The 23,165-nt window shown below is 67.5% G+C and overlaps 3 protein-coding genes across 3 annotated transcripts; 2 read left to right on the top strand and 1 right to left on the bottom strand.

The window, feature by feature from the left end:
• Positions 1–110: 110 nt before the first annotated feature.
• Positions 111–1,784, top strand: LOC141734267 (complexin-3-like). Its single transcript, XM_074565800.1, has 3 exons — positions 111–280; positions 925–1,012; positions 1,351–1,784. Exons 1-3 carry the CDS (start codon positions 126–128, stop codon positions 1,576–1,578), a joined length of 471 nt encoding a protein of 156 aa, XP_074421901.1. The 5' UTR covers positions 111–125; the 3' UTR covers positions 1,579–1,784.
• Positions 1,785–9,819: 8,035 nt separating this feature from the next.
• RAX2 (retina and anterior neural fold homeobox 2) lies at positions 9,820–12,514 on the top strand. The gene is made up of 2 exons (XM_074566073.1): positions 9,820–10,062; positions 11,931–12,514. The coding sequence occupies exons 1-2, from the start codon at positions 9,820–9,822 to the stop codon at positions 12,372–12,374; spliced, it is 687 nt and encodes a 228-aa protein (XP_074422174.1). The 3' UTR covers positions 12,375–12,514.
• Positions 12,515–14,656: 2,142 nt separating this feature from the next.
• Positions 14,657–21,302, bottom strand: LOC141734385 (mucosa-associated lymphoid tissue lymphoma translocation protein 1-like). The gene is given in 17 exon segments (XM_074566075.1): positions 14,657–16,034; positions 16,123–16,257; positions 16,355–16,512; positions 16,762–16,908; positions 16,988–17,115; positions 17,589–17,663; positions 17,990–18,167; positions 18,317–18,520; positions 18,786–18,821; positions 18,916–18,963; positions 19,130–19,226; positions 19,347–19,439; positions 19,441–19,521; positions 19,819–19,977; positions 20,090–20,220; positions 20,778–20,944; positions 21,166–21,302. Coding segments are annotated over 17 exon segments (2,229 nt in total). The 3' UTR covers positions 14,657–15,779.
• Between the last annotated feature and the right edge of the window lie 1,863 nt (positions 21,303–23,165).

The following is a 23,165-nucleotide window of genomic DNA, read 5'->3' as shown; positions in this document are numbered from 1 at the left end:
AATCCGCCCCTGATCCGCCGCGCCCGTGGGGCAGCCGGTCCCGCTGACCTTGCAGGCGCCGGCCCCGGGCAGGGACCCGGTGGCACTGGGCACCGTGGGGCACGGGCTGCCACAGCCGCCCACCCATGGCCACCTTCTTCACAGCCACCCTGAAGAGCTTTCAGGGGAGCAAGGAGGAGCCACCCAAGGGGCCCCCCAAGGATGGCAAGGCGGCCACGCTGCCCAACGGCATGGCCCGCGAGGAGTTTGAGGAGTACCAGCGGCAGCTGCTGGAGGAGAAGTAAGGCTTTGCTGGGGCTGGGGGGTCATTGGGGTCCCCCACGCACCAGGAGTGAGCTCCCACCCGCCGTGGGCTGTCCCTGGGTTGGGACAAGGAGAGGGAGGCAGCCGGGGCAAGGGACGGGCAGAGCCCTTCTGCGCCTCCGCCCGCAGCACGGGACGTCCCTGTGGGGGCTGGCGCAGGGCTGGGACAGTGGCTCGATGCACTGGAGGTGACAAGGGGCACCCCCAGGTGTTAGCGCCCCGGAGCAGCGCGTGTCTGGTGGTGCCAGCCCAGCACCGTGGAGGCGAGGGACGACAGTGGCCAGCATGGGATTGCATTAAGGTCCCACCTTCCTGGGTCCAGGCGCTGGGGGGACCCGGTGGCCCCGCATCCAGCAGCTGGGAGGCTGCAGGAGGAGCAAACGCCTCCAACGGGCACCTTCCCTGAGCATCTCTGCTGGGGCTGGAGGGGCGGGATGTGGCCCCTGCCCCCAGGCCCCCATTGCAACCCTCCTGCAGACCTCCGCATCCCCTTCTCCTCCCGCCCCGGCGCGGGGCTGGCCCGGGGACGCTGCTGCCGGAGGAGCAGGGCGATGCTGGAGGTGGGCTCTGGTGGGGGGGATGGTGAGGCAGGGGGTGACGATGCGGTCCCCGCCGCCGCAGGATCGAACGGGACAAAGCCTTTGCGCAGAAGAAGGCAGAAAGGGCCGCCATGCGGATGCACCTGCGGGACAAGTACCACCTGGCCCAGGTAAGGACCAGCCCACCCACGGGGGGACCTCGGGGGTCTTCCCCCGGCCCCTCCATCCTCCGGGACAGCCCCAGGCCCGGCGGCTGCCAGGCCTCCTCCGGGACAGGAGATGATTCCTGAAGAGGGCAGCAAACGGCTGCTGTCTCTGCACCATCCATGTGTCCGTCCAGCTGTCCGAATCTGGAACCGGACAGTCCCGGCATTCCCCCAGCGTCCCCAACGCCCCCGCAGCGCCCGGCTGGCCCCCAGGGACCTGTGCTCCCCCGTCCCCCCGCCCCATGGCTGGTGGGCGCCTGCGTCTGCCCACATCCCCGACGCTGTCTCCCACCCGCGCGCAGGACGAGCGGGACGATGCTCAGCTGCACGTGGCCGGCGGCGCGGTGGAGCTGCCGGAGGAGCTGGCCGCCATGGTGCGCAGCGAGGGGGAGGAGGAGGAGGAAGAGGAGGAGGATGGCGCCGGGGCCTTTGCCTTCCTGACAAAGCTGCGGGAGGCGGACCTGCCAGCGCTGCGGGACCGCGCGCTGGGCACCATGGACGAGGTGAAGGAGAAGTGCGCCCTGATGTAGCGTCGCTGCCCGCCCTGCCGGCCGGTGACACCGGCAGCGCTGGGGCTCAGCCCCTGCCCCCCAGGAGTGATGGGATGCAGGTGTTACAGGTGCCGTTACCTGGGGGTGGGGGGGTCCCGATACGCGTGCTGGGGGTGGCTTTCCCTCCCCAAAACCGTTCCCGGTTGCTTTCCTGGGGTGCGCCGAGTGGGTGCTGGGGTGCAGGACACCTGGCTCCCCCCCAGCCGTGCTGGCCAAGCCCCTCCCCACCGTGCCCCTGGGGTGAGCCCCTGGACGCAGCGGGTGACCGGTCCCTAATTCTCTGTCACCCCCAGGAACAAGCCCCGGGGCCTCGCGCGCCTTTTGGCTCAATAAACATGGCATTTGCTGGCACCAGCCTGGTCTTCCTGCTGTACCCCTCACCCGCACAAACCCTGTCCTGGGCTGGCAGGGGGGGGACACGATGACACCGGTGCAGCAGGGCTGCTCCACGTGCTCCCGAGCCAGCACCCAGCCCATCGCTCTCGGCCACCGGATCCATCACCCCCTTGTGCAGCAGCCCCCGGGCACGGCCGCACCCCAGCGGCGCTCAGGAGCCGGGGGACTTCGTGTTTGTCCCCAACCAGGGGCAGCAGCGGCGGGGATGTGGCAGCGTTTAATTCCCCCTCGAGCATCCCCCGCCAGCACAGGGGTCCCTTTGGTTGGGGCCGAGGCATCCCGCTCCGGGGAGTTGCTCCCCGCTCCTAGCTGTTGAGCAGCGGCACTGGCTTAAACGCCGCCGCGCCGGAAGGCTGGGGGCTGCTGAGATCACTAATACCTGCCTATTTTAGCGAGGTCTAATCTGCCTGAGTCGCCTGTCCCCGAGGACTAAGCTAGCTGAACCCTTGTAAAATGTATGGCCAGCACTGGCCCCAGTGGCACCTCCCCGCCGGAGCAGGAGCCGCCGGGGGAGTCACGCTGTGTTTGCATGAAAGAAAGGACGCGCTGAGCCGCCTCCGTCCTCCCCACGCCGGGGCCATCTGCTCCGGAAAGGCCTGTGGGGACGGCCCCGGCCCGGGCTGCCCCTGGCTGCGGCGGTGGGGCTGGGAGGGGGCAGCCCAAAGCAGCTCAGGTGGGCTGGGAGCTGTGCCGTGGAGCTCATCGCTGTCACAAGAGCCGCCGGTCTCAGCCACCCCGGCTGGAGCACCTGGAGCTGCAGGAGCTCCAGCAAGGAGGCCCCCAGGAGCACGAGGTGCTCGGCTCCCCCCTGGGCACCCGCCCCTCGAGGAGCTGGTGGGTGCTGGGGCATCCCAGGGAGCGTGTGACGGGCAGCTCAGGGCTTGACACCTGGAGCCTCCTCGTGTTTGGTGGCCCCGCTGCACCTGCCCTCCCCACTGTCCCTGACATCACCGCCACCCCCGCCCTCCGGCCTTTCTTCAGATCTTGCAAAATCTCCCATTTGGGCACAAAAACCCACCCGTGTTGCACGGGATGGGGCCATCTGTGTCCCCACCCGTCCCCCGGCCAGGTCCCCCATAGGGTGGCGGCACCCGGCGCAACCCCGTTCCCACCCCACATCCCCGCTCTCTCCCGGGCTGGGGCTCGATGCTGGGTGCCAGCTGCTGGGATGGTGGTACCGGGGTCCCCAAGGCTCTCCGTAACGGCAGGGTCCCCTGTCCGGCTCTGCACCGGGGCCCCATCCCGCCCCGACGGCAGCCTGGCTCCCAGTGCTCCCAGTGGGGCTGCGCGGGGGCTCCCAGCGCCGGCTGGGATTCGGGTCAGGACCCTCCGCCAGGTCTCCTTGGCTAATCGTCCTGCCCCCCCCCGCCCTCCCCACGCTGCCACCTGCCTCCCGCTCAGCACCCTTTTGGGTCACCCCTGCCGCCTCCCCGCCTGGCCCAAGGCCTCTTAATGAACTAAAAAAGTGATAAATCCCCGGCCGAGCTGGTCACGTGAGGCCGGTGGCCCCCGGCCGCCCCCCGCCCCGACCCCCGCCTCCGGCCCCACCGCCCCGGTAAGCTGACGCAGCGTCTCTAAGCGTTAGCAGCTTTGCCCGCTAATAGGATTAGGGAGGTTTAAAACTGTCATTTGAGTGAACTAAACCCCCTGATACTCTGCATTGCACCTTCTTAACCAATTTGCCTTCAATTAGGGTAATTGGGAAACTAGCAAAGAAGTATAGCATTAATATTTTAAAGTGATGAAGCGATTACGGGCCTTGGACGAGGAAGCAAATCAATTTGCTATCTGCTCCTAAAAGGCAATTATAATCATTTGGCAAATAAGCCTGCTGGCCTCCCCCCCCTCCCCCTCCCCCCCCCCCCAGCTCCCCGTGCGAGCCAACACCTTAAGGCGGTCAGCGGGGCCGGCACCGCGCACACCGCGCTCACCACGCTCACCACGCTCACCACGCTCACCACGCTCACCACACTCACCGCGCCGCACCGGGCAGCCCCCCGTTCCCAGAGCCAGCCCGGGCACCGCGGCCCCGGCATGGCAGCGCCCTGGCAGCAGGGAGGGACACCCTGGGGGAAGCCACCGAGGGCCAGCGGAGCAGGGGACCTGGCTCCTGCGCCCGTCAGAGTGGCCAGCGTGGGCATGAGCGCTGGCCCGGGGCAAGCAGCAGGTCCGGGTGCCCGTTTGCATCCCCAGCCCCAGGCGTTGTCCCTGCGCCCAGGGGTGTCCCCAAACCCCCCCCCAAGGTGGCGCCCCCCCTGCACACCCCCTTGCTGCAGGTGGGGCCCTGGCACGGGGGTGTCACCCCGTCCCCAGGCACTATGTTTGTCCCCAGGGGCAAGTCCCACCATCCCTGGAGTGGGGCTGTGCTGTCCCTGGGGTGTTGCCAGCCAGTCCCTGGGGTGGTGGCACGCTGTCCCCAAGGTGGTGGCACGTTGTCCCTGGGGTGGTACCACGCTGTCCCTGGGGTGGTGGCATGCTGTCCCCAAGGTGGTGGCACGTTGTCCCTGTGGTGGTACCATGTGGTCCCCAGGGTGGTGGCACGCTGTCCCCGGGGTGGTGGCACGCCATGCCCAAGACAGCGTCACGCTGTCCCCAGAGCGGTGTCAGAAGGGGCAGGCGAAGCCGCACACCCCGCAGGGAGGGACGCTGAGGAGGCCCCAGGGCCCAAACCGGGGTGCAGGGGTGGCCGTGGGGTCCCACCGGCAGCGGCTCCGGTGGGGAGGGCACAGACCCACACAGGGCCAGCAGCCACCCGGCACGGGGTGCGGGGACGTCCAAAAACCCCGCAGTGACATTTGCCATCCAAAAGGGGAACCGTGGCGACGAGAGGAAGGGAGTGGGAGGAAGCCGAGACGGCGGCCGGGGGTGGCAGCGCTTGCAGGTGGCAGGAAGAGGCTTTTGGGAGAAAGTAAAAGTGAGCGGAGAACGAAAAGACCAAAACCCACCCGGCGTGACAGGGAGGTCCGGGCGTCACTGAGCACCCGCCACCCGGAGCACCCCAGGACCCCCAGGGTCCCCGGGGCGGCAGGGGGAGGGGGGAGGAGAGGGACAGCGTTTCTGCCCCCCAGCCCGGCTGCCCCTGCCCCACACCCCCACGGCCAGGGCCCACAAGCAGCCCCCAGGGCTGGTCCCCACGGCGGGACCCCACGCGGTGCCCCCATGCCCGGTTCCCGTGCTCAGGCCCACAGCCATGGCTTGTCCCCACACCTGGTCCCATGGACGGTGCCCAATGCTCCCCATGGCTGCTCCCCATGGCTGTGCCCCACACTCGCTCTCCGCTCCGGATCCCCCTGGCTGTTCAGGGTGCCCGGTCTCTACGCTTGCTCCTCATGGCTGGTCCCCACTCCCAGACCCCATAGCGGGTCCCCAGACCCCACCCCTGGTCCCCATCGCTGGTCCCACACCCCGTGCCCATTGCGGGCCGTCACACCTGGTCCCACCCCTGGTCCCGCCACTGGTCCCCACGCGGGCAGGCGTCTGCCGGCAGCATCGCTGGGGCCACACACGCCGTCACCGGGGCCACCCCCAGGCTCGCCATCCCCCTCCGGGGAGCACAAACACCCGCCATGGCAGCACCCCCATCCCGCCGGGGCTCGGGGCGCCGGCCTCGGACCCCATCGCCGGGGCAGAGCCTCCGCAGCCCAAGGAAACCCTCCCCCTCTCCCCCCATCGCCCCGGCCTTTCTTCTCCGCTCCCCCTGTTTCTAATTCTTTTTCCTCGCCCGTAATGAGGGGATTACAAGGCAAACTCCAGCAGGACGCCTTTGTGGGGAGACAATCTGAGTGGGGAAGGCAGTTCGGGGCTTTGTCCGCCGCCGCCCCCCCGGACCCGCGCTGGGGGGACATTTAGAGCAATTACTTGTCCAGAAAGTAACTGTCAATCATTCTTAAAGGGGAAGGCCTCCAATTAATAACCTCGTCTTAATCCTTTGGACTCATTTCCAATCTGCGGGGCCTTGGTGACATCTGCAACACTAAATAAAGATTCTCCCGAGCCTTAGCGCGGCGGTTCTGTGACAAATAAGAAGACTAGAGGCAACTTTGGCTGCCAAAGCTGCGAGATTGGTGAGGTTGAGCCGCTTGTTTGGTTCCCGGGAGGGACCGGCAAAGTTAAATACTCCTGGAAAAGCCGAGTTGGGCCCAGCAGGTAACGCCGTTTTATTCCGATTTGGGAGGAAGCGCTGGGGGAAGATGCTGAAAAAGGGAGCGGGTGTCCCCGGGGGGCGCCCAGGGCCGGGGCCGGGGCTGGCACCTTTCCCTGGGGGCGCGGGAGCGGGTGCCGGGCACCCGTCAGCATCACTTGCACCGATTTACACCCGGGGCCGGAGGGCAGGAGCCACCCACGCTCCCCACCGCCCGCGCCGGCCGCCGCAAACAGCCCGTCCCAGGTGGCCCCAGCCCGGGGGGGGTGTGTGTGTGTGAAATCCTGGCACCCAGACGGGCTTTCGAGGGCAAAAAAATGCGCCCCAGCGAAAGCCAGGGCTGTCCCCAGGCTGTCCCCCCCGCGCGCCCCACTGCCAGGGGAGGCCGCTTGTCCTCACTGATGCTCTGCTGCTTTCCGGCACCGGGGAAGCGATTTTTTTACCCACTTCAACCAGGGCTCCATGGCGTTTCTGCCACCTTTTCGGGTGTCTTAAATAACAGGCACCCCCTTCCCCCGAGCTGGCAGCCCCCACAGGAAAACCAGGGCTGGGGGCGCCGAGCCGGGGGCGGGGGGAAAACCCTCCCGAGGCTTCAGGTCCTCGCGGTTCCCAGCACAGTTTTAAAGCTTAAGGCTTTAAACCCCCAAATTGCCGCCGGGATGACGGCGGCCGCAGGAAAATGTCTGATGGGAGCAGGGAGGGAGCTGCCCCCCCACACACACCCCCCCTTGCCCGCTCAGCGCTGCCTGGTTTTTAGGCAGGATTCCTGAAATGCGACGGCAAAGGCTCGGGGGTCCCAGGGCCAGTCCCTGGAGGACGGGGACCAGGGGGTGGCCAGTGCTGACGTCCCCCAGCCCGGCCCTGCCGGCGTCCCCAACTTCCCCACCCAGGGACACGCGCGACCTTGGCCAGGCCGAGGCAGAGAGGGGTCGGAGTGGGGGGGGGGGGCGTCTGACCCTCGCACCCCCCATCCCGCGGGGTCCGGTGCTGCCGCCCGGCTGCTGGGTCGCTCCCGCTTGGCTGTTTTGCTGTTCTTCCTTCCATTCCCGCTCCCGCGCCGGGCGTTGCTCTGCGTACCGCGGGGCCGCGGCCTCCTTTGCTCTCAGATGGGGTCAGGATGGAGGGACGGGGTTGGGGGGGGGGGGGCTGCCGCCAGCCCTGGCCCTGACCGCCATCACCGCACCTTGTCCCTGTCCCCCGCATCGTCCCACCTCGTCTCTCCTCGTGCTTGCCCCATCTTGTCCCCAGCGCACACACCACCCCCCCCCCCGCCCAGTGCCCATCTCACCCATCCCCATTGCCCCAGCTCCCCCCAGGCTCCCCCCTCACCCCCAGCTCCCCCCCATTGCCCTGTGGGGCCGAGGGAGATGGCTGAGCAGGGCAGCTGGGGGGCTCTGAGGGGGTGCTGGGTCCCCCGGGGGGGTCTGTGCCCCAGGTTGGGGGGCTCTGGGTGCTCACCCCCTCTCCCCTCTCCTTGCAGGTGCAGAGCTGCGCAAATGAGAAGCGGGTGAGTGAGAGCGGGACGGCGGCGGGGACCCCATCCCCTCCCCACGTCCCCAACCCCAGGACACACTACGACACTCGCACGGTGACGGCGGGGCCCCTGCTCCCCCAGCACCCGCTCATCCCTGCCTCGGGGCACCGCGGGGGCGCAGCACCCAGCACCCCCGCCCCGGCTCGCGGCTCCCCCCGGGCACCCCAAGGCTGCAGCCCCCCTGCAGGGACGGAGCCGGAGCCGGCCAGAGCCCCCGGGGCTAGGGACCACCCTGCTGGGGGCCACGGGGCGTCCTGGGGGGCTGGCAACTCCCGAAGCTGCACACGCTGCACCCACTGCCCGCACAGCACTGCCCGCACTGCACACACTGCGCACACTGCGCACACTGCACGCACAGCGCTGCACACAGCCCCTGGGTGTGCACTGCGCACGCTGCGCATGCTGCACACTGCACCCACTGCACGCACAGCACTGCCCGCACTGCACACAGCCCCTGGGCGTGCACTGTACCCACTGCACACACTGCACACACAGCACTGCACACACTGCACACACTGTGCACTGCACGCACTGCACCCACTGCCCGCACAGCACTGCTCATGCTGCACACAGCCCTTGTGTGTGCACTGCACACACTGCACACACCGCACACACTGCGCACTGCACGCACTGCACGCACAGCACTGCTCACGCTGCACACAGCCCCAGCGCGTGCACTGCACCCACAACCCACACACTGCAGGCGCTGTGCACTGCACACACTGCACACACTGCACGCACGGGCACGCGCTGCCTGCGCCACACACGCTGCGCCCACCGCCCTGCACACAGCGCACAGCCCTGACGGGCCCTGGGCACACGCTGCCCGTGTTGGGTGCACTGTACACGCAGGCACTGCACGCTGTGCCCGCCCCACTGAGCACGCCCTGCACACGTTGCGCACCCCGCACCCCTTGCACACCCGCTGCCGGCTGTGCGCGCTGCACATGCGCTGCACACACTGCGCACGTACACCGTGCCCGGAACGCTGGCAGTGCAGGCATGGCGTTGCGCACGTGTGGCACGCGGACACTGCACCCCGGGCACCGCACGCAGCGGGCACACAGCGCAAACTGCCCCGCACGCGCTTCACACCGCCCACCCCGTGCTCCATCCCCGGCACGCGTGCCCTCCCGCGCACCCCGAGCACCCCACGCCTGCCCGTGTGGGCGCGCCGCTCATGTCCCCGTACGCGCACAGAAGCGTGCCTGCTGCAGACGCCCTGCTCGCGCCCGCACCCCGCGCCCTGCGCAGGCACTCGCCGTGCTCGCTGCACACGGACACTGCGCAGCCTGAGCAACACCCGGCCCCTGGATGCTGCCCTCTCAGGACCCCCATTTATTCCCTCCCAGCATTAATCAGCATTCCCTCTCCCTCCCGACACCCCTTTGGGAGTTAGCTGAATTCTTGCTGGCACATCTGGGCGATGAGGCACCTTCCCCTCAGCAGAAGTGCCCCAGGATTACGGCTTTCTGCCCCATTTCCGTGTTTGCCTACATCCTCGTGGTAGAAAGGGACCCTTAATCCCCAGCAAATAGTGCAGGAAGATTTCAGATGCCGGATAAAAAGCTTAAAGATGAAATGTTTTAAGGGTTGAAAATGCTTATAAGCAGGCAGAAAAAAGGTTATTAGCCAGGGGACGGCACTGGGTGGCTCCGGCCACTCTTGGGAACCGGCATCGGGTCCCCCAGGGGCGCGGGGACAGACTCGTAGTCCGTGGGGAAGAGGGGCTGGAGGAGCGGAGCTGGGCTGGGAGGAGGGAGCTGACCTGGGCTTGGTCCCCTCCACGCCGGGCAGGGGAGAGGTCGAATCAGCGCTCAGCGATGGCACTTCCATAAAATCCTCGCCTTTAGGTGAAATTCGACTTCCAGCTTTGGGTGGGCGCATTGACCTGGCTGCGTCCCACGGCGGAGCCGAATGCGGGGTGCCGCGGGCATTGTCCCCCGGGTCAGTCCCCGGGACGCTGCGGCCCCGGGATAACGCTGCAGCAGCGGAGAGGATTACGCCTTTGCGTAACCTGTTTCTGGGGCCACCCCGTCCTCCCATCCATCCCTCCACTTGTCCCTCCATCCCCAGCCTGGGGTTGCACGGGGGAGTCCGGTGTCCCCGCGCCCCGGCTAACCCCCGCCGTCCCCTCGCAGGCGCCGCCATGTTCCTGAATAAGTGCGAGGGGGACCTGGGCGAGCTGCGGAAGCCGGGGGACGGCGAGGACACCCCGCCAGCCACCACCGAGGAGGAGCAGCCCAAGAAGAAGCACCGGAGGAACCGCACTACCTTCACGACCTACCAGCTGCACGAGCTGGAGCGCGCCTTCGAGAAGTCCCACTACCCCGACGTCTACAGCCGCGAGGAACTGGCCATGAAGGTCAACCTGCCGGAGGTCCGCGTGCAGGTAGGGAGGACGCCCGGTGGCCCCAGCGCCCCAGACCTGTCCCCTGGGCGGTGGCAGAGGGACCGTCCCGGGGCTGGGAGCTCTGCTCCGCTCCCGGCTCTGCCGTCTCGCTCCGTGCCTCAGTCCCCACGTTGGCGGAGGGCGGGAGCGGCATCTCCGCTGAGCCGGCCGCTCCTGCCAAAACTGGAGAGGGGATTTAATGGCCGTGCCTCGTCCCCCCCGCGAGGTCCCAATTCAGCCCACGTGCCAGAGGCTCCGTTTGGGCAGGGAGATGGGTTTTAGAGATTTATTTCTTTTTCCCCTGCGGGTGGCTGCTGCTCCCGTCCCTCCAGCTGATCCCACTCACGTCCCTCCAGCTGGTCCCAGGGGAAAGCAGCCAAACCTTAGCCACTTGTGACCACTTTGAGGTCTTTAGGGCTGGGAAAGCACGAGATCCTCACACATTTGGGGGTTTTAGGCTTGCCGGCGCGGGGCGGTGCTGGGGGGGGTGGAGGGGTGGGGAGTTTTCACTCCCTGGGCTGCAGGACAAGGCTCTGCTGGGGGGAGACGCAGCCTGTCCCTGGGACTGACGGGGCAAGACCAGGGTGAGGGAAAGGGTCGGGGAGTTGAAGAAGCGACAGACCCACTGCAGAGCAAGGCAGAAATCCCCTTACAAGTGAACCGAGTTTCCCAGGCCTCAGTCCGAGCCCAAGACAACACAGCCTTTTCCTGGGGGGGGGGTGCAGACCACAGGGACACCTCTGCTGAGCTCTCTGAGCAATGACGAGTTTCATAGAGTCACAGAATCATCTGGGTTGGAAGGGACCTTTCAGATCATCGAGTCCAACCATCAACCCAACACCGCCAAACCCACCACTGACCCACGTCCCTCAGCCCCACGTCTGCCCGGCTCTTCAATCCCTCCAGGGATGGCGACTCCACCACTGCCCTGGGCAGCCTGGTCCAGCGCTTGACAACCCTTTTGGGGAAGAAATTTTTCCTAATATCCATCCTAAACCTCCCCTGGGGCAACTGGAGGCCGTTTCCTCTTGTCCCATCGCCTGTTCCTTGGGAGAAGAGACCGACCCCCCCCGGCTGCCCCCTCCTTTCAGGGAGCTGCAGAGAGCGAGAAGGTCTCCCCTCAGCCTCCTCTTCTCCAGGCTGAACCCCCCCAGCTCCCTCAGCCGCTCCTCACAGCACTTGTGCTCCAGACCCCGCACCAGCTCCGGTGCCCGTCTCTGGACACACATTTGCACCAGTACAGCCCAGTGTCCACCACCGTGACCAGCCCATGGGAGACGTTCCCTTCTCAGCCCAGACGTTCATCTTTACTCCCCCGTGGCATCATGCAGCAGACAGCCCGTGCTGCTGGGGGCACTGGGGACACGGGGACCAGCGCTCTGACGAGGGCGATATGTCACCACTGGCCTTGGCTCACTGCTCCCTCTCGTTCCTGCTGGGCTTTGGCGCGACCGTGGCAGTTTGGCTTCTGAAAGATTTTACCAAGGAGCTTTTGAAGGACAGATAACGTTACCCCGAGGACTGCATGGGCGTTTGTGGGGACAGGGTGCGTGTTCCCGTGGAGCAGCGAGGGCAGGGGCTGGGTGGTGACACCTCTTGCTTTCCACACCTGGGAGGTGCCCTCAGTCTCTGGGGCCTGCAGGAGAGGTTTGGCAGAGGTGCGCGGTGCCCTGGGGATTGCTGGAGCCCTGTGGGGCACCCCACGTGGGACCCAACACATGGGGCATCCCAGGCGGGGTGGGACACCCCGTAGGGGACACTCCACCTGGAGAACGCAGTGCAGAACCCTGCATGGGGCACAGTGCGTGGGGCGCGCTGAGAGCAACCGGCTGGGCACAGGGGGGCTCACCCTGGCTCTCACCTCGCAGGTCTGGTTCCAGAACCGACGAGCCAAGTGGAGGCGACAGGAGAAGATGGAGGCCAGCTCCATGAAGCTCCACGACACTCCCGTGCTCTCCTTCAACCGGCCCCCCATGACACCCAACGTGGGGCCCATGAGCAACTCCCTCCCGCTCGACCCATGGCTGACATCCCCCATCTCCAGCGCCACCACGGTCCACAGCATCCCCGGCTTCATGGGAGCCCCCCAGGCCCTGCAGCCCCCCTACGGCGGGCACTCCTTCCTCAACACCCCCCCGCCGATGGCACAGGGCATGCAGCCCATGGCCCCCGCGCCCTACCAGTGCGGCACCACCTTTGTGGACAAGTACCCGCTGGAGGAGGTGGACCAGAGGAGCTCCAGCATCGCCTCGCTCCGCATGAAAGCCAAGGAGCACATTCAGACCATTGACAAGACCTGGCAGCCCATTTGATGAACGCTCCCCTCCAGCCCTGCCGGCCCCCGCTTCTTGTCCCCGGTGTCGGCTTGGCCCCGGGGTGGGCGAAGGGATGACGGTGGGATGCTCAGCAGGACCAAAGCCGGCGTGGGGCTGAGGTGCCGGGTTGCATCTTCCCCCCGAGGAGCCGGCACCGTCAGTGGCAAGGGAAGCGGGACCCCACCATGGGGTGACACCCCGGCAGCCACCCACGGCCCCTCTGCCTCGCCAAGGCACCAGCCCGAGCTGAGGGTCTGGCCAAGGCTCAGGCATCCGACTGTGCCACCAGGCCACCCACTGCCCCCGGTCGGACACCTCCTTTCCCCACACCCCTTCCCCTTCTCATTATTATTAATTTTTTTTTTTTTTTTTTTTTAATGCTGCAGATTTAAACAAAACTGACCGGAAAAGCTCTAGTTTTGTAGGGAGTACTTGGGGGGATTTTTTTTTTAGCCACGTCGGGGTGACGCCGGTTGCGCCGGTAGATGCGCCGGCACTGAGAAGACAGTTGTATCGTGAGTAAAGACGTAAGCCGAACGGCTGCCGCGTGCTGGAGTCGGGCGCTGCCGGGGCCCTACCCGCCGTGCCGCTCGTTAGCTGTGCCGCTCGTTAGCGCGCTGGGGCTGCGGAGCCTCCGCCGGGATGGAGCTTTCTGGGGGGATGCGGGAGCATCGTCCCGGGCCACACTCCTGCCCCGCTCCCTGTGTTTCGTGCGGGGCCGGATCCAGGCAGGGGTGACCTGATGCGGCCCCGGCCGCGGGCTGGGACGGGCTTTGTGCTCATCAAGGGGCATCTGCTCGGCCATCCCGGGGGGGCTGCGCCTGTCGCCCGCCTGCCCTAATTGCTCCCCAGCGGCTCCCGCCTGGCCACATGTTGGCGGCACGAAGCTGCCGTGATTGTGCGGGTGGGAGGTGGGGGGCAACAGGACCCCCCACGGCCCCACCACGGGGCTGGCCGGAGGAGGGGGCCAGCTGGGAGCCCCCACGGCGGGGTGCACTGAGGCCGGTTTATCCCTTGCCAGGTGGGAGCAGGGTGGTGACAAGGTGCCACGTCCCCGGGGTCCCCAGCGTGGCTCCGCAGCCCCAGGGGGACCCAGCCCACCCGCCGGGGCTCGGGGCACAGACAGCAGCACCAGCACCCAGAGACGGCCGAGCCCGCGGTGGCTCCGAGGTGCTGCAGCACGTCCGGGATAGCGAGAGAGCGGGGGCTCAGCCCTGGGCGAGTGGGTGCGGGGGTCCCTGGGGTGCCCTGGGGTGTTCGGGGAAGCAAGGTGAGCGCCGATCTTCCCCCCTCGCCTCCCAAAACGATGTGTTTCCCCAGAAAATCTTCCCGTTTCAGACACAACGACAGCCACAAACTGGGGACTTTGCTGGCGTGGCCCCATCCCCGCTGTGTCCCCACAGGTGCCAGACCCTGCGCAGCACCAGCACACCCGGTCCCCCCCCATCCCGACAGCCCCGGTGCCGGACTCTGACATCCTCACAGCCCCGGGGTCAGGGCGGGACCGGCCGGGATGCCACCGGGCCAGGCAAGGCACTGACCCTGGCGAGACCCTTCTCCCTGTCCCCCGTCCCCCGGCTGCTGCTGCTCGTCTGCTTCGTTAGTGACAATTAAACCTTCAACAACCCATTAAACGCATAATCGATGCTCCCCCGGCTCCCCAACCCGGCTAATGGGCCAGGGCCGAGGTGAAGCGGCCTCGGCAGAGGCGTGCTCCGGCGGGGAGATAATGAAGCAACGGCTGCGGAAGTAATGGGGTTTGATCCGGGGGAAGGGACGCGCTCAATGGGGGCTGCGCTTTTCACATGACATAATTGCCAAGGCTGGCGCCAGCCCGGGGCACCCCTCGGCCTCCGGAGCGCCAACAAAAGCCGGCTGGCGCGGAGAGCGGGGGGCTCGGCACCCCCCGACCCGTTTGATCGGAGCCTAATTGGGGCGAGGATGCTCCCCCCCCCACCACCACCCTCACCCCCCAGCCTCCAATCTTGCAACCGCCACCCAAAAGCAAGGGCGCGGAGAGGCCCCGGGATGAGGATGCATCTCCCCGAGCGAGCGCCTGGGTTGGGGAGTCGTGCGAATTATTTAAATGAGCTAATTTGCATGGGGGTGGCACCGGCTGGTGGTGACACGGTGACACGGGCTATGGTGACGCTGGATTTGGGGTACCCTGGATTTGGAGACGGTTGCCCCTTCCCTCCCGTGGGCACCCCGGTGCTGCGCGGCGCTTCGCAATAGTGCTGGCCCCAAAAAAAACGCCGTGTAAACGCAGGGAAGCCACGGGAGCGCCCAGCCGGCTGCCGTTTCCCTCTTTATTGGTGCTTTCCCGGGCTGAGCCGCGGTGCAGCACGCCCCGCATCACTGTGGACGCCTGCACGTGAGGCCGCGTTTGGGAAAAACCCAGCAAAAAAAAAAAGGATTTTTTTTTTAATTTTTTTTTTTTTTTAGTCCCCTAAATCCCAATCCTCTCCTGAAATCACTCGCTGCCCGGACGGGGCTGGCACAGCCCCGCGCCCGGGGTTGTACTGGGAGGACTGGGTGCTACTGAGAGCGCTGGGGGGCACCCCAGCCCCTCGTGGCGGAGCAGGAGCCCTCCCGCTCCCACCCCCTCTAATCCCCTCCCGCGGGATTTGCCCCCTAATCTGCTTATTTCTCTCTATTTCTCCTAGGCCTGAACGAACCCGACCCTGCCCCGGCGCAACGCCTCGTGCCAGATGAGCCGTGGGGTCTGTCTGGGGACTGTCCCCTGGCGCGTGGGGCTGGCACTGCCATGGCGTGTGGGGCTGGCACTGCCACGCCAGGGGACGTGGGGCTGGCACTGCCATGGCGTGTGGGGCTGGCACTGCCACGCCAGGGGACGTGGGGCTGGCACTGCCATGGCGTGTGGGGCTGGCACTGCCATGCCAGGGGACGTAGGGCTGGCACTGCCATGGCGTGTGGGGCTGGCACTGCCATGCCAGGGGACGTGGGGCTGGCACTGCCATGGCGTGTGGGGCTGGCACTGCCATGCCAGGGGACGTGGGGCTGGCACTGCCATGGCGTGTGGGGCTGGCACTGCCACGCCAGGGGACGTGGGGCTGGCACTGCCATGGCGTGTGGGGCTGGCACTGCCGTGGCGTGTGGGGCTGGCACTGCCACGCCAGGGGACGCGGGGCTGGCACTGCCTGTGCCCGCGGTGGCAGTGCCGTGTCCACGGGCAGCACCGCGCTGCAGTCCCCTGGGCAGGGGTCCCAGCCGTGCCGTGCAATGAGCCCCGCACCCCCCGGCACAGGCCAGGATGGGGCTCACCCCACCCAGCGCTTGCCTCCATCCACGTCACCTCTGTCCCCTCCAGCCCCGGGCCCCCCCGCAGGATACACCCAGGGGACTGTGGTGACGGGGGGCGGGGGGGGGCACGCTGTCCCTCTACAGGGCTTGGGAGCCGGGGACCTCAGGGCTCAGGTTCTCCTCAGGGGTGTTGACCCAGGAGCCCCCCGCTGCCCCCCAGCTGCCGGGGGGGGAGGCAGAGAGGGGGCTGCCGGGGGGCGAGGGGGAGGCCGCCAGCCGCAGGTTGAGCTTGGCGATGAGCGGCTTGCCCACGCTCACCGTCCGCCTCTCCTCCACGAAGTCGTCCATGCCGCGGTAGCGGTACTGCAGGCAGACGGTGAAGGCCAGCTCCTGCTGCGGGGGCACAGCACCGTGGGCACCCCGTCCCGGGCCACGGCCACGCCGTGCTCCCAGCACTCCCCCCACCCAGCGCGGCTCTTACCCGCAGTTTCTGCAAGCCGCAGAGCCGGCTGTAGAGGCAGCTGGAGGGGCAGCCAAGGCTCCAGGCGGGCGCCAGCGGGCTGCCCACCTCCTCTGGGCTCTCCTTGTTGGTGCACTTGAGGTCCACGTCCAGCTCCTGCCCCAGATGATGTCCAGCCGTGAAATCCCCCATTGGTCCCCCCACCTTATTCCCCGGCGTCACCCTGGCGCAGGTTTCGGCAACCCGCTCCCACCTCGGGTATGTCGGTGAGCTTGGCCTCGCACTTGGCGATGTCGCCGGGGGTGGCCACCACGCGGGTGTAGATGATCATGATGTTGGAGAACTCGGCGGCGAAGCCCAGCTGGACGGTGACGCCACAGTCGAAGCGGAGGTGCCGGCTCTCCGGCAGGACTGCGGGGGGGAGCAGCAAGCGCGGGGCTGGGACCTGCAGGTGCTCGGGGCCAGAGCTGCACCCGCGGGTGAGCTGACCACCGTGTCACCCCGCAGCAGGGACAGTGACTGGGCTGGTGGCTTCGTGCCGGCAGTTTCTCTCCTCCAGGGTGGGAGAAACTCGGCAGGTGCTGCCGCCACCTCGCCCTGCGACTCAGCACCGTCCCCTTCCTGGGTGCCAGGCCCAGATAGGGTGGCCGAGTCCCTCACCGTGAGCCTTGGCCCACTGCAGGTTCCTGGCAGAGGACTCGTCCTGGCCCGGGGGGCGGATGGGGTCGGTCAGGGCTCGTCTCTCTGAGAGGTTGCTGCGGAGCTCCAGCGCCTGCCGGCCCCGCGTGATCTCCAGCGTGCCCATGTCTGCGAGGGGCACGGGGGGGTCAGCGGGGACCACCGCGGGGGGGGAGGGGGTCGTCATCCCCCGCCGCTCCCCACTCACCCTCCGCCACCTTGTCCAGCAGCACCGTGATCTTCTCGTCCTCCAGCAGCCAGCGCTTGAGGAAGGTGACGAAGATGCCGTTGGAGAGCTCGCCCTGGCTCAGCTCGTAGGCTTCAGCGTCCGCACACCTGCGGGGACGGGGCAGCGGTGGGATCCATCGGGGGCTCTGTCGCTCCCCTGGGAACCAGCCCCCACCAGGGTGACGGCCCTGGGCAAGCCAGAGCCACCGGCCCACGGCTCTACCCCCTCGTGCCCACCCGTCCAGGCAGCGTGCCGGGAGAGGTGGGATCCGCAGGCAGATCCAGGGTGCTTAAATGATTGCCAGCCCCAATTCCTGTGCTCCAGGGGAGCCTCGGGGCTTCACCTCAGGCGCTGCCCGAAGCCGAGCAGCGCCGTGGGCCTCTCCCTGCCCTGTCAGGGACTGGGGGCTCCCACCACCTCCAGCACCGACCGGGGGGAGCCGATACACGGGGTGGGGAGAGAAACGGGTGCAAACAGGGCAGCGCCATGGCGGGGGGCTGGGCCCCGGCCCCCGCTCAGCACCAGGGAGGGAGACTCGGCCCCGCTGCCCGTGCCGGGGGATGGTGAGGAGGGGACCCACGTGGCGTAGCCGAAGACGATGTTGGCCGTGACCTGCAGCGCACCGACCTGCGGGATGATGTCGTCGTTGAGGTTCCTGCGAGAGAAGCGCCACTAGACGGAGCCGGGACCCGCCGCACCCCCAAAACCCACCCCAAGGCACCCCAGACCCCAGGGGCTGCCCTGTGCCCCTCTGCCCACCCATCATGGCGTTTGCCGGCTCAGCTGGGGCAGGGATGCTTTGGGGCATCCGGACTAAGGCCGGGGGTTTGGATGGGACCCCGGGGGACATCCCACTCTGCTCCCCCGGGATCCAGCACCCCTGTGCTGTCACAGCAGCTTGTCCCTGGGATCCAGCACCCCTGTGCCGGGATCTCCCGGCACAGCAGCTTGTCCCTGGGCCCGTGGCGGGGGCTGGGTCACCTCTTGCGGCACATGTCGAGCAGGAAGATGTTGAGGCCAGTGCGGCGCTGCTGCATGCTCTGCAGCACCCGCTGCACGCACAGGCAGTGGGCCGAGGTGTAGGCACTGGGCGCGTCGATGGGCACCATGAAGCTGTTGCCAAAATTTTCATAGCCGTGCCCGGCGTAGTAGAGCAAACCTGTCAGGAGCCGGGGAGAGAGCAGGCGACATCCCTCAGCCTGATGGTGCCCGCTTCTTGCTCGGCCACCCCTCAAGACCCCACCAGCACAAAGCCACCCAGTCCCCCCGCCCACGCAGCTGGAGCCACCCTGGTGGGTGCCACCGCACCGTAGACACCCTTGTCGAGGAGGAGGAGGAACTCATTGACGGCCATCTGCATCTCAGCCTTGCACAGGTCCAGCAGCGAGACCACCTTGAAGTCGAGCTGGCGGAGGAGGGCGCTGAGGGCGTGCACATCCACCATGGGCGCCTTCAGCTGCTTGTGGTGCAGGTAGTGCATGTTGCCGATCAGCAGGGCCACTTTGTCCGTGGCTGCCGGGATGGGAGAGGGAGGTGCTGGGGATGGAGCGGGAAGCTCCTGCTGTCCCCACTACCTTCAGCCCGCGGAGGTGACACCCGGTTGCAGACGGTGTCACCGTCCCCCAATACCGGGGTGCCCCGTGGCATCCCTGCCTCACTGCTCCGCTCTCCCCAGAGCGCAAAGCACCCCGAGCAGAGCCTCGTGGGGTGACATTGATGACACTGGGGACGGTCACAGCCCCACAGGACCACCAACCCCTCGCCGGCAGGCTCTTACCGTACAGCTGGCCGGGGCTGCCGTGCTCCAGAGAGCCTGGAAAGAGAGAAGAGCCATGCCACAGCCCCACGGTGCCCAGGGAGCACAGCGGGCAGAGCAGCGGGGACCTGCCCACTCTGCCCCCACCTACCTCTGTCCCCCTCCTGCCAGGAGCCTCCGGAGGCGAAGAGCCGCGGGCCTGCGGCAAAGCGGGGGTCAGGGAGCCCCGTGTGCGACAGCACCAGCCGGCGCAGGCTGGAGCCCCCCAAAACCTCAGGGCAACCAGGGGAGGGCTTCACGGGGGGGCAGAGCAGAGCCAGGACAGGCGGGACGGGGGGCCATGGAGGTTTGTCTGGGGCCCTCACCGATCTCCACGTCCACCTCCCGGCTCCACACCTCATGGAAGAGGTTGAACACGCGGCAGGAGTAGCTGCCCCGCTCGGCCGTCGTCACCAGCTTCACCTGCCGGCGGGACGGAGTGAGCAGTTGAGGCGGTGTGCCGTGCCATGCTGCACTGCGCCATGCTGTGCTGTGCCATGCCACGCCACGCCACGCCACGCCACGCCAGGGGTCCCGCCATACCTGCAGCCGGGGCGCCTGCGCCCCCTCCACAGGGCGCCGGTTCCTGAACCACTGGTACTGGGGCGGGGGGTTGCCGATGGCTCTGCACTCCAGCACCAGCGTGTCCCCCTCGGCCAGGTGGCACGGCCGCGGCTGCCGCAGGATCTGCAGCCCCACCATGGTCGGGCAGTAACTGCTGGCTAGGGAGGGGACAGGGTGGCAAATCCGGCACCCGGCCACGGCAGGGCTCCGCTGAGCTGCCCATGAGCCCCACGTCCCTCACCCGCAGGCCCTGGCACCCACAGGTGGCGTGAACCAGAGGGCATGAGGAGGACACAGAACGTCCATGGGCACTGTCACCCCAGCAAGCCCAGAGACCCTGGCGTATGAGCCAGGGGGCCACTTGGCAAGCGATGCCCTACGGGAGCCACCCCGGCGCCGAGGGGGGGAGCGGTGCCCCATGGGTGCCAGCCTGGGGATGCAGATCTCGGGCCCCACCTGAGCTGGGGCTGCTGCTCTTCTCCACCTGGACGTGGGCCCACCTGGAGAAGGCGAAGGCGGCCCCACAGTTCACCCGGCAGATGTACCACTCAGCCTGGCCCGGCGGGGCGGCCGTGTCGATCACCAGCTCCGGGGACGTGGCTCCGGGCACCTACAAGACAGGACGGGGACAAAGAGTCGGGGGGTCCCTCCCACCCGTCCCAGTACCCTCACCATGGGTGGGGGCCAGGGGCCCTGCTTGACATGGCGCAGGGGGACCTCACCTCCTGCTTCCCGCAGAACCACTGGTACGCGAGCCCCGGCGGGCCAGTCGCCCAGCAGGTCAGGGACACCCTCACCCCCTCCATCACCGCCTGCGACTCCGGCTGCACCGTGATGCGGATCATGTCCTGGACTGCGGGAGAGGAGAGACCAGCCTGGGCTGGCTGAGACCCCTGTCCTGCACCACCCTGTCACAACCAGTCCCATCATACCTGTCCCACACCCTCCCTTCCCATCCCACCCCATCCTACTGCACCCTGTCCCATCCCACCCCTCTGTCCTGTCCCAACCACCTCATCCCACCTTGTCCCACTCAGTGTCATCCCACCCACCCCACCTCATCCTGTTCCATCCTATCCCATCCCACTCTGCTCCACCCCACCCCATCCCATCTTGTCCCATCATATCCTGTCCCATCCCACCCCACCCTGTTCCATCCCTTCTTGTCCCATCACAACTTGTCCCACCACATCCCATTGTCCCCCCTGCCCCCGTCCAGCACACCACATCCCATCCTATCTCACCCTACTGCGTCCATCCCATCCCATCCCATCCCATCCCATCCCATCCCAGGGCCCCGCTGCCCAGCACAAGACCACCATCATCATCTCCCCCTGCTTTCCTTCTGATGAACCACTGTCCCCCGGTGCCTCTCTCCAGGCCCCATGGGACCCCACTGTCCGTCCCTACCAGCACTGCTGAGGACCTGGCAGGCCTGCGTGTGCCCCATCCTCTCCAGGCAGCCCAGCAGGTACTTGAGGGTGCAGTCGCGCTCGGCCAGGAGCTGCAGGAGGCACTGCGTGGGGCTGCCATGGGGCTCCAGCACCTTCAGCGAGCACATCTCCAGCTCCTCCGTGCTGCAAGGTGCCCGCAGTGCTCAGCGCCGCTGCCCACCTCCTGCACCAGGAGGATGGGGAACCCGGCCGGGGGACTCGGCAGTGTCCCCAGCGCAGGCTGTGGCCACGATGGGGTGGCCAAGGGACCTGTGTGCCCCTCACTCAGACCATGGCAGGGCTGTGCCATGTGCCTTTTGTCACCCCGTGGGGCTGGACCCCCAGAGATGCCCCGCAACCCCTACCTGCACTTGAAGCGTTTCTCCACCCCGGCCATCTCAGCCAGCTTGCGCCAGCCCCGGCCGGCATTATCCAGGAGCTCACACAGCCGCGCCATCACCTCCTCGCCCAGCGAGCTGATGGGCATGCTCCAGTCCCCCATCCCGTCCCAGCCCTGCCGCCACCTGCCTGGGGACACGGAGGGGACAAGCCATCAGAAGGTGACAAGGTGACAGGCACCTACACCCTGGATGCTGCCGGGCATAGGGTGGCTCAGGACGGAGGTGCTGGGAGCTGGCTGGGCAGCGCTGCTGGATCTGGACGCCAGCAGCCAGCCAGGAATGACGCAAGTTCCCCCCTCTGCACCTGAGGACAAGAGCTGTGACAGCAGCACGGGGGACCCTGCTTGCCCCCGGCCTCAGGTGAGGAGCCAGGGCCACATTGGCCCAGCCCCAGGACAGGGACCTTCGCAGGACGGGGTCCAAGGGACTGGAAAAAGGGGACGTCCCCCGTCACCTTCCCCGCTCCTTCGGGGGACACAGAGAATGAGGCCCACCACGGAGGGCTGAGCCCAGGGACCCCTCTCCTTCTGGCAGCAGCCCGCTTGCCGTCACCAGGCCCCTGAGTGATGGCTCCGGAGCCAGCATGAGCCCTGCCGGGCCACCACAAGGAGCCTGTGGAGGGGTTAGGGGAGGGTACACGGGGGTCCTGGGGCTGGGACCCACCTCAGCTCTCCTTGTCCCTGGCCAAGGCTTCGGCAGTGAGGGGAGCGTGGCACGCATCGCCCTGGATGGGGGCAGCACCCAGGGATGGGCGCCCTCCTCCTCCCCCCCCTGGGTCCCTCCCCACCAACCCACCTCAGGTGGGCGCTTGTCCCCAGGACCAAGCCATCCACGGTGGCCGGGTGACACAAGCGCGAGCAGGGGGGGCTCTGAGACAGAGGACAAGGACTCAGGTGCCCCCTCTGCTCACCTGCCGCTGGATTTGGGGGGCTGGAGGCGCTGGGGGGTGGCGAGGGGAGGGTGAGCTGCGGGATGGGCACGGCGGGGACAGGACACTCACCACGGGATACGGCCCGGCCTGAGCCCCGTCAGCTCCGAGGGTGCGCACCGAGCCCCAGGCAGAGGAAATGAGGGTTCAACCCAAAATCTCCCCGACACCCCCACCCCCGGCGCTGCAGCACGGCACTTCTGCTTTCCTCTACCGCTTCCTGTGCCGGCGCGCGGGCGCTGCAGCTGCCAACCCAGCCGCCCCGCAGCCCCCGGGGGGAGCCGGGCATGGCCCCCAGTCCCGGCCCCGGGGCGCGGGGCCACTGCGGATGCTGCTGGGCCAGGCAGCGCCTCCATCGCCCCTTCCTCGCTGCAGGAGGACCTCGCAGGTGGCTGCTTTGCCCAGCTCAAGGACAGGCAGGAGCCGCAGGGCAACGAGTCCCAGCCGGGGGAGCCCACACATGGGCAGGACCGAGACCCAGGGAAAGCTGCCGGGCTCTGCCAGGCTGGGGACAGGCAGGGACAGGGCAGTGAGGCCCCCATTGCCGTGAGGAAGACCCTGCCTTCACCGCACAGCCCAGCCAAGACGGGAGCCTGCCGCCCCAGCAGCCGTCGGTCCCCCGCTGCCGGAGGAGGAAGCGAGAGCGTGGCGCGGGGGTGGCACTGCGAGGGGCCACGATGTCCCCGCTCACCTCACCCGCTGCCCTGCGGCGCCACCAGAACCTGGTCCCAGTCCTCCCGCCCCCAGGCAGCACAGGCTGCTCAGCCCCCAAAGCCCCCCCAGGGGACACAGCAGCACCAGCGCAGCCTTTCTCCATCCCAAACCCACTACACCCCCCCCGTGGGGCCCTAAATCCGCAGCTGTTGCAGTGCAGTGACAGAGAAGGGACCATGACCCATCTGGCAGCGCAGGCTCCCTCTATGAGCGAAAATCTGAGCTTCTGTTTTAGCGAATACACCAAAAATTTGTGACCTGTGTTGCCTCAGCCCCTCACCAGCCCGGGCCCGGCCTGAGGGGGGATGTGCACCGAGCTCGC

This window comes from Larus michahellis, chromosome 23 (assembly GCF_964199755.1).
Source record: "Larus michahellis chromosome 23, bLarMic1.1, whole genome shotgun sequence".
Taxonomy (NCBI): Eukaryota; Metazoa; Chordata; class Aves; order Charadriiformes; family Laridae; genus Larus; species Larus michahellis.
Note: the sequence above shows the minus strand (reverse complement) of the source record. Positions and strands in the feature narration are given on the sequence as shown.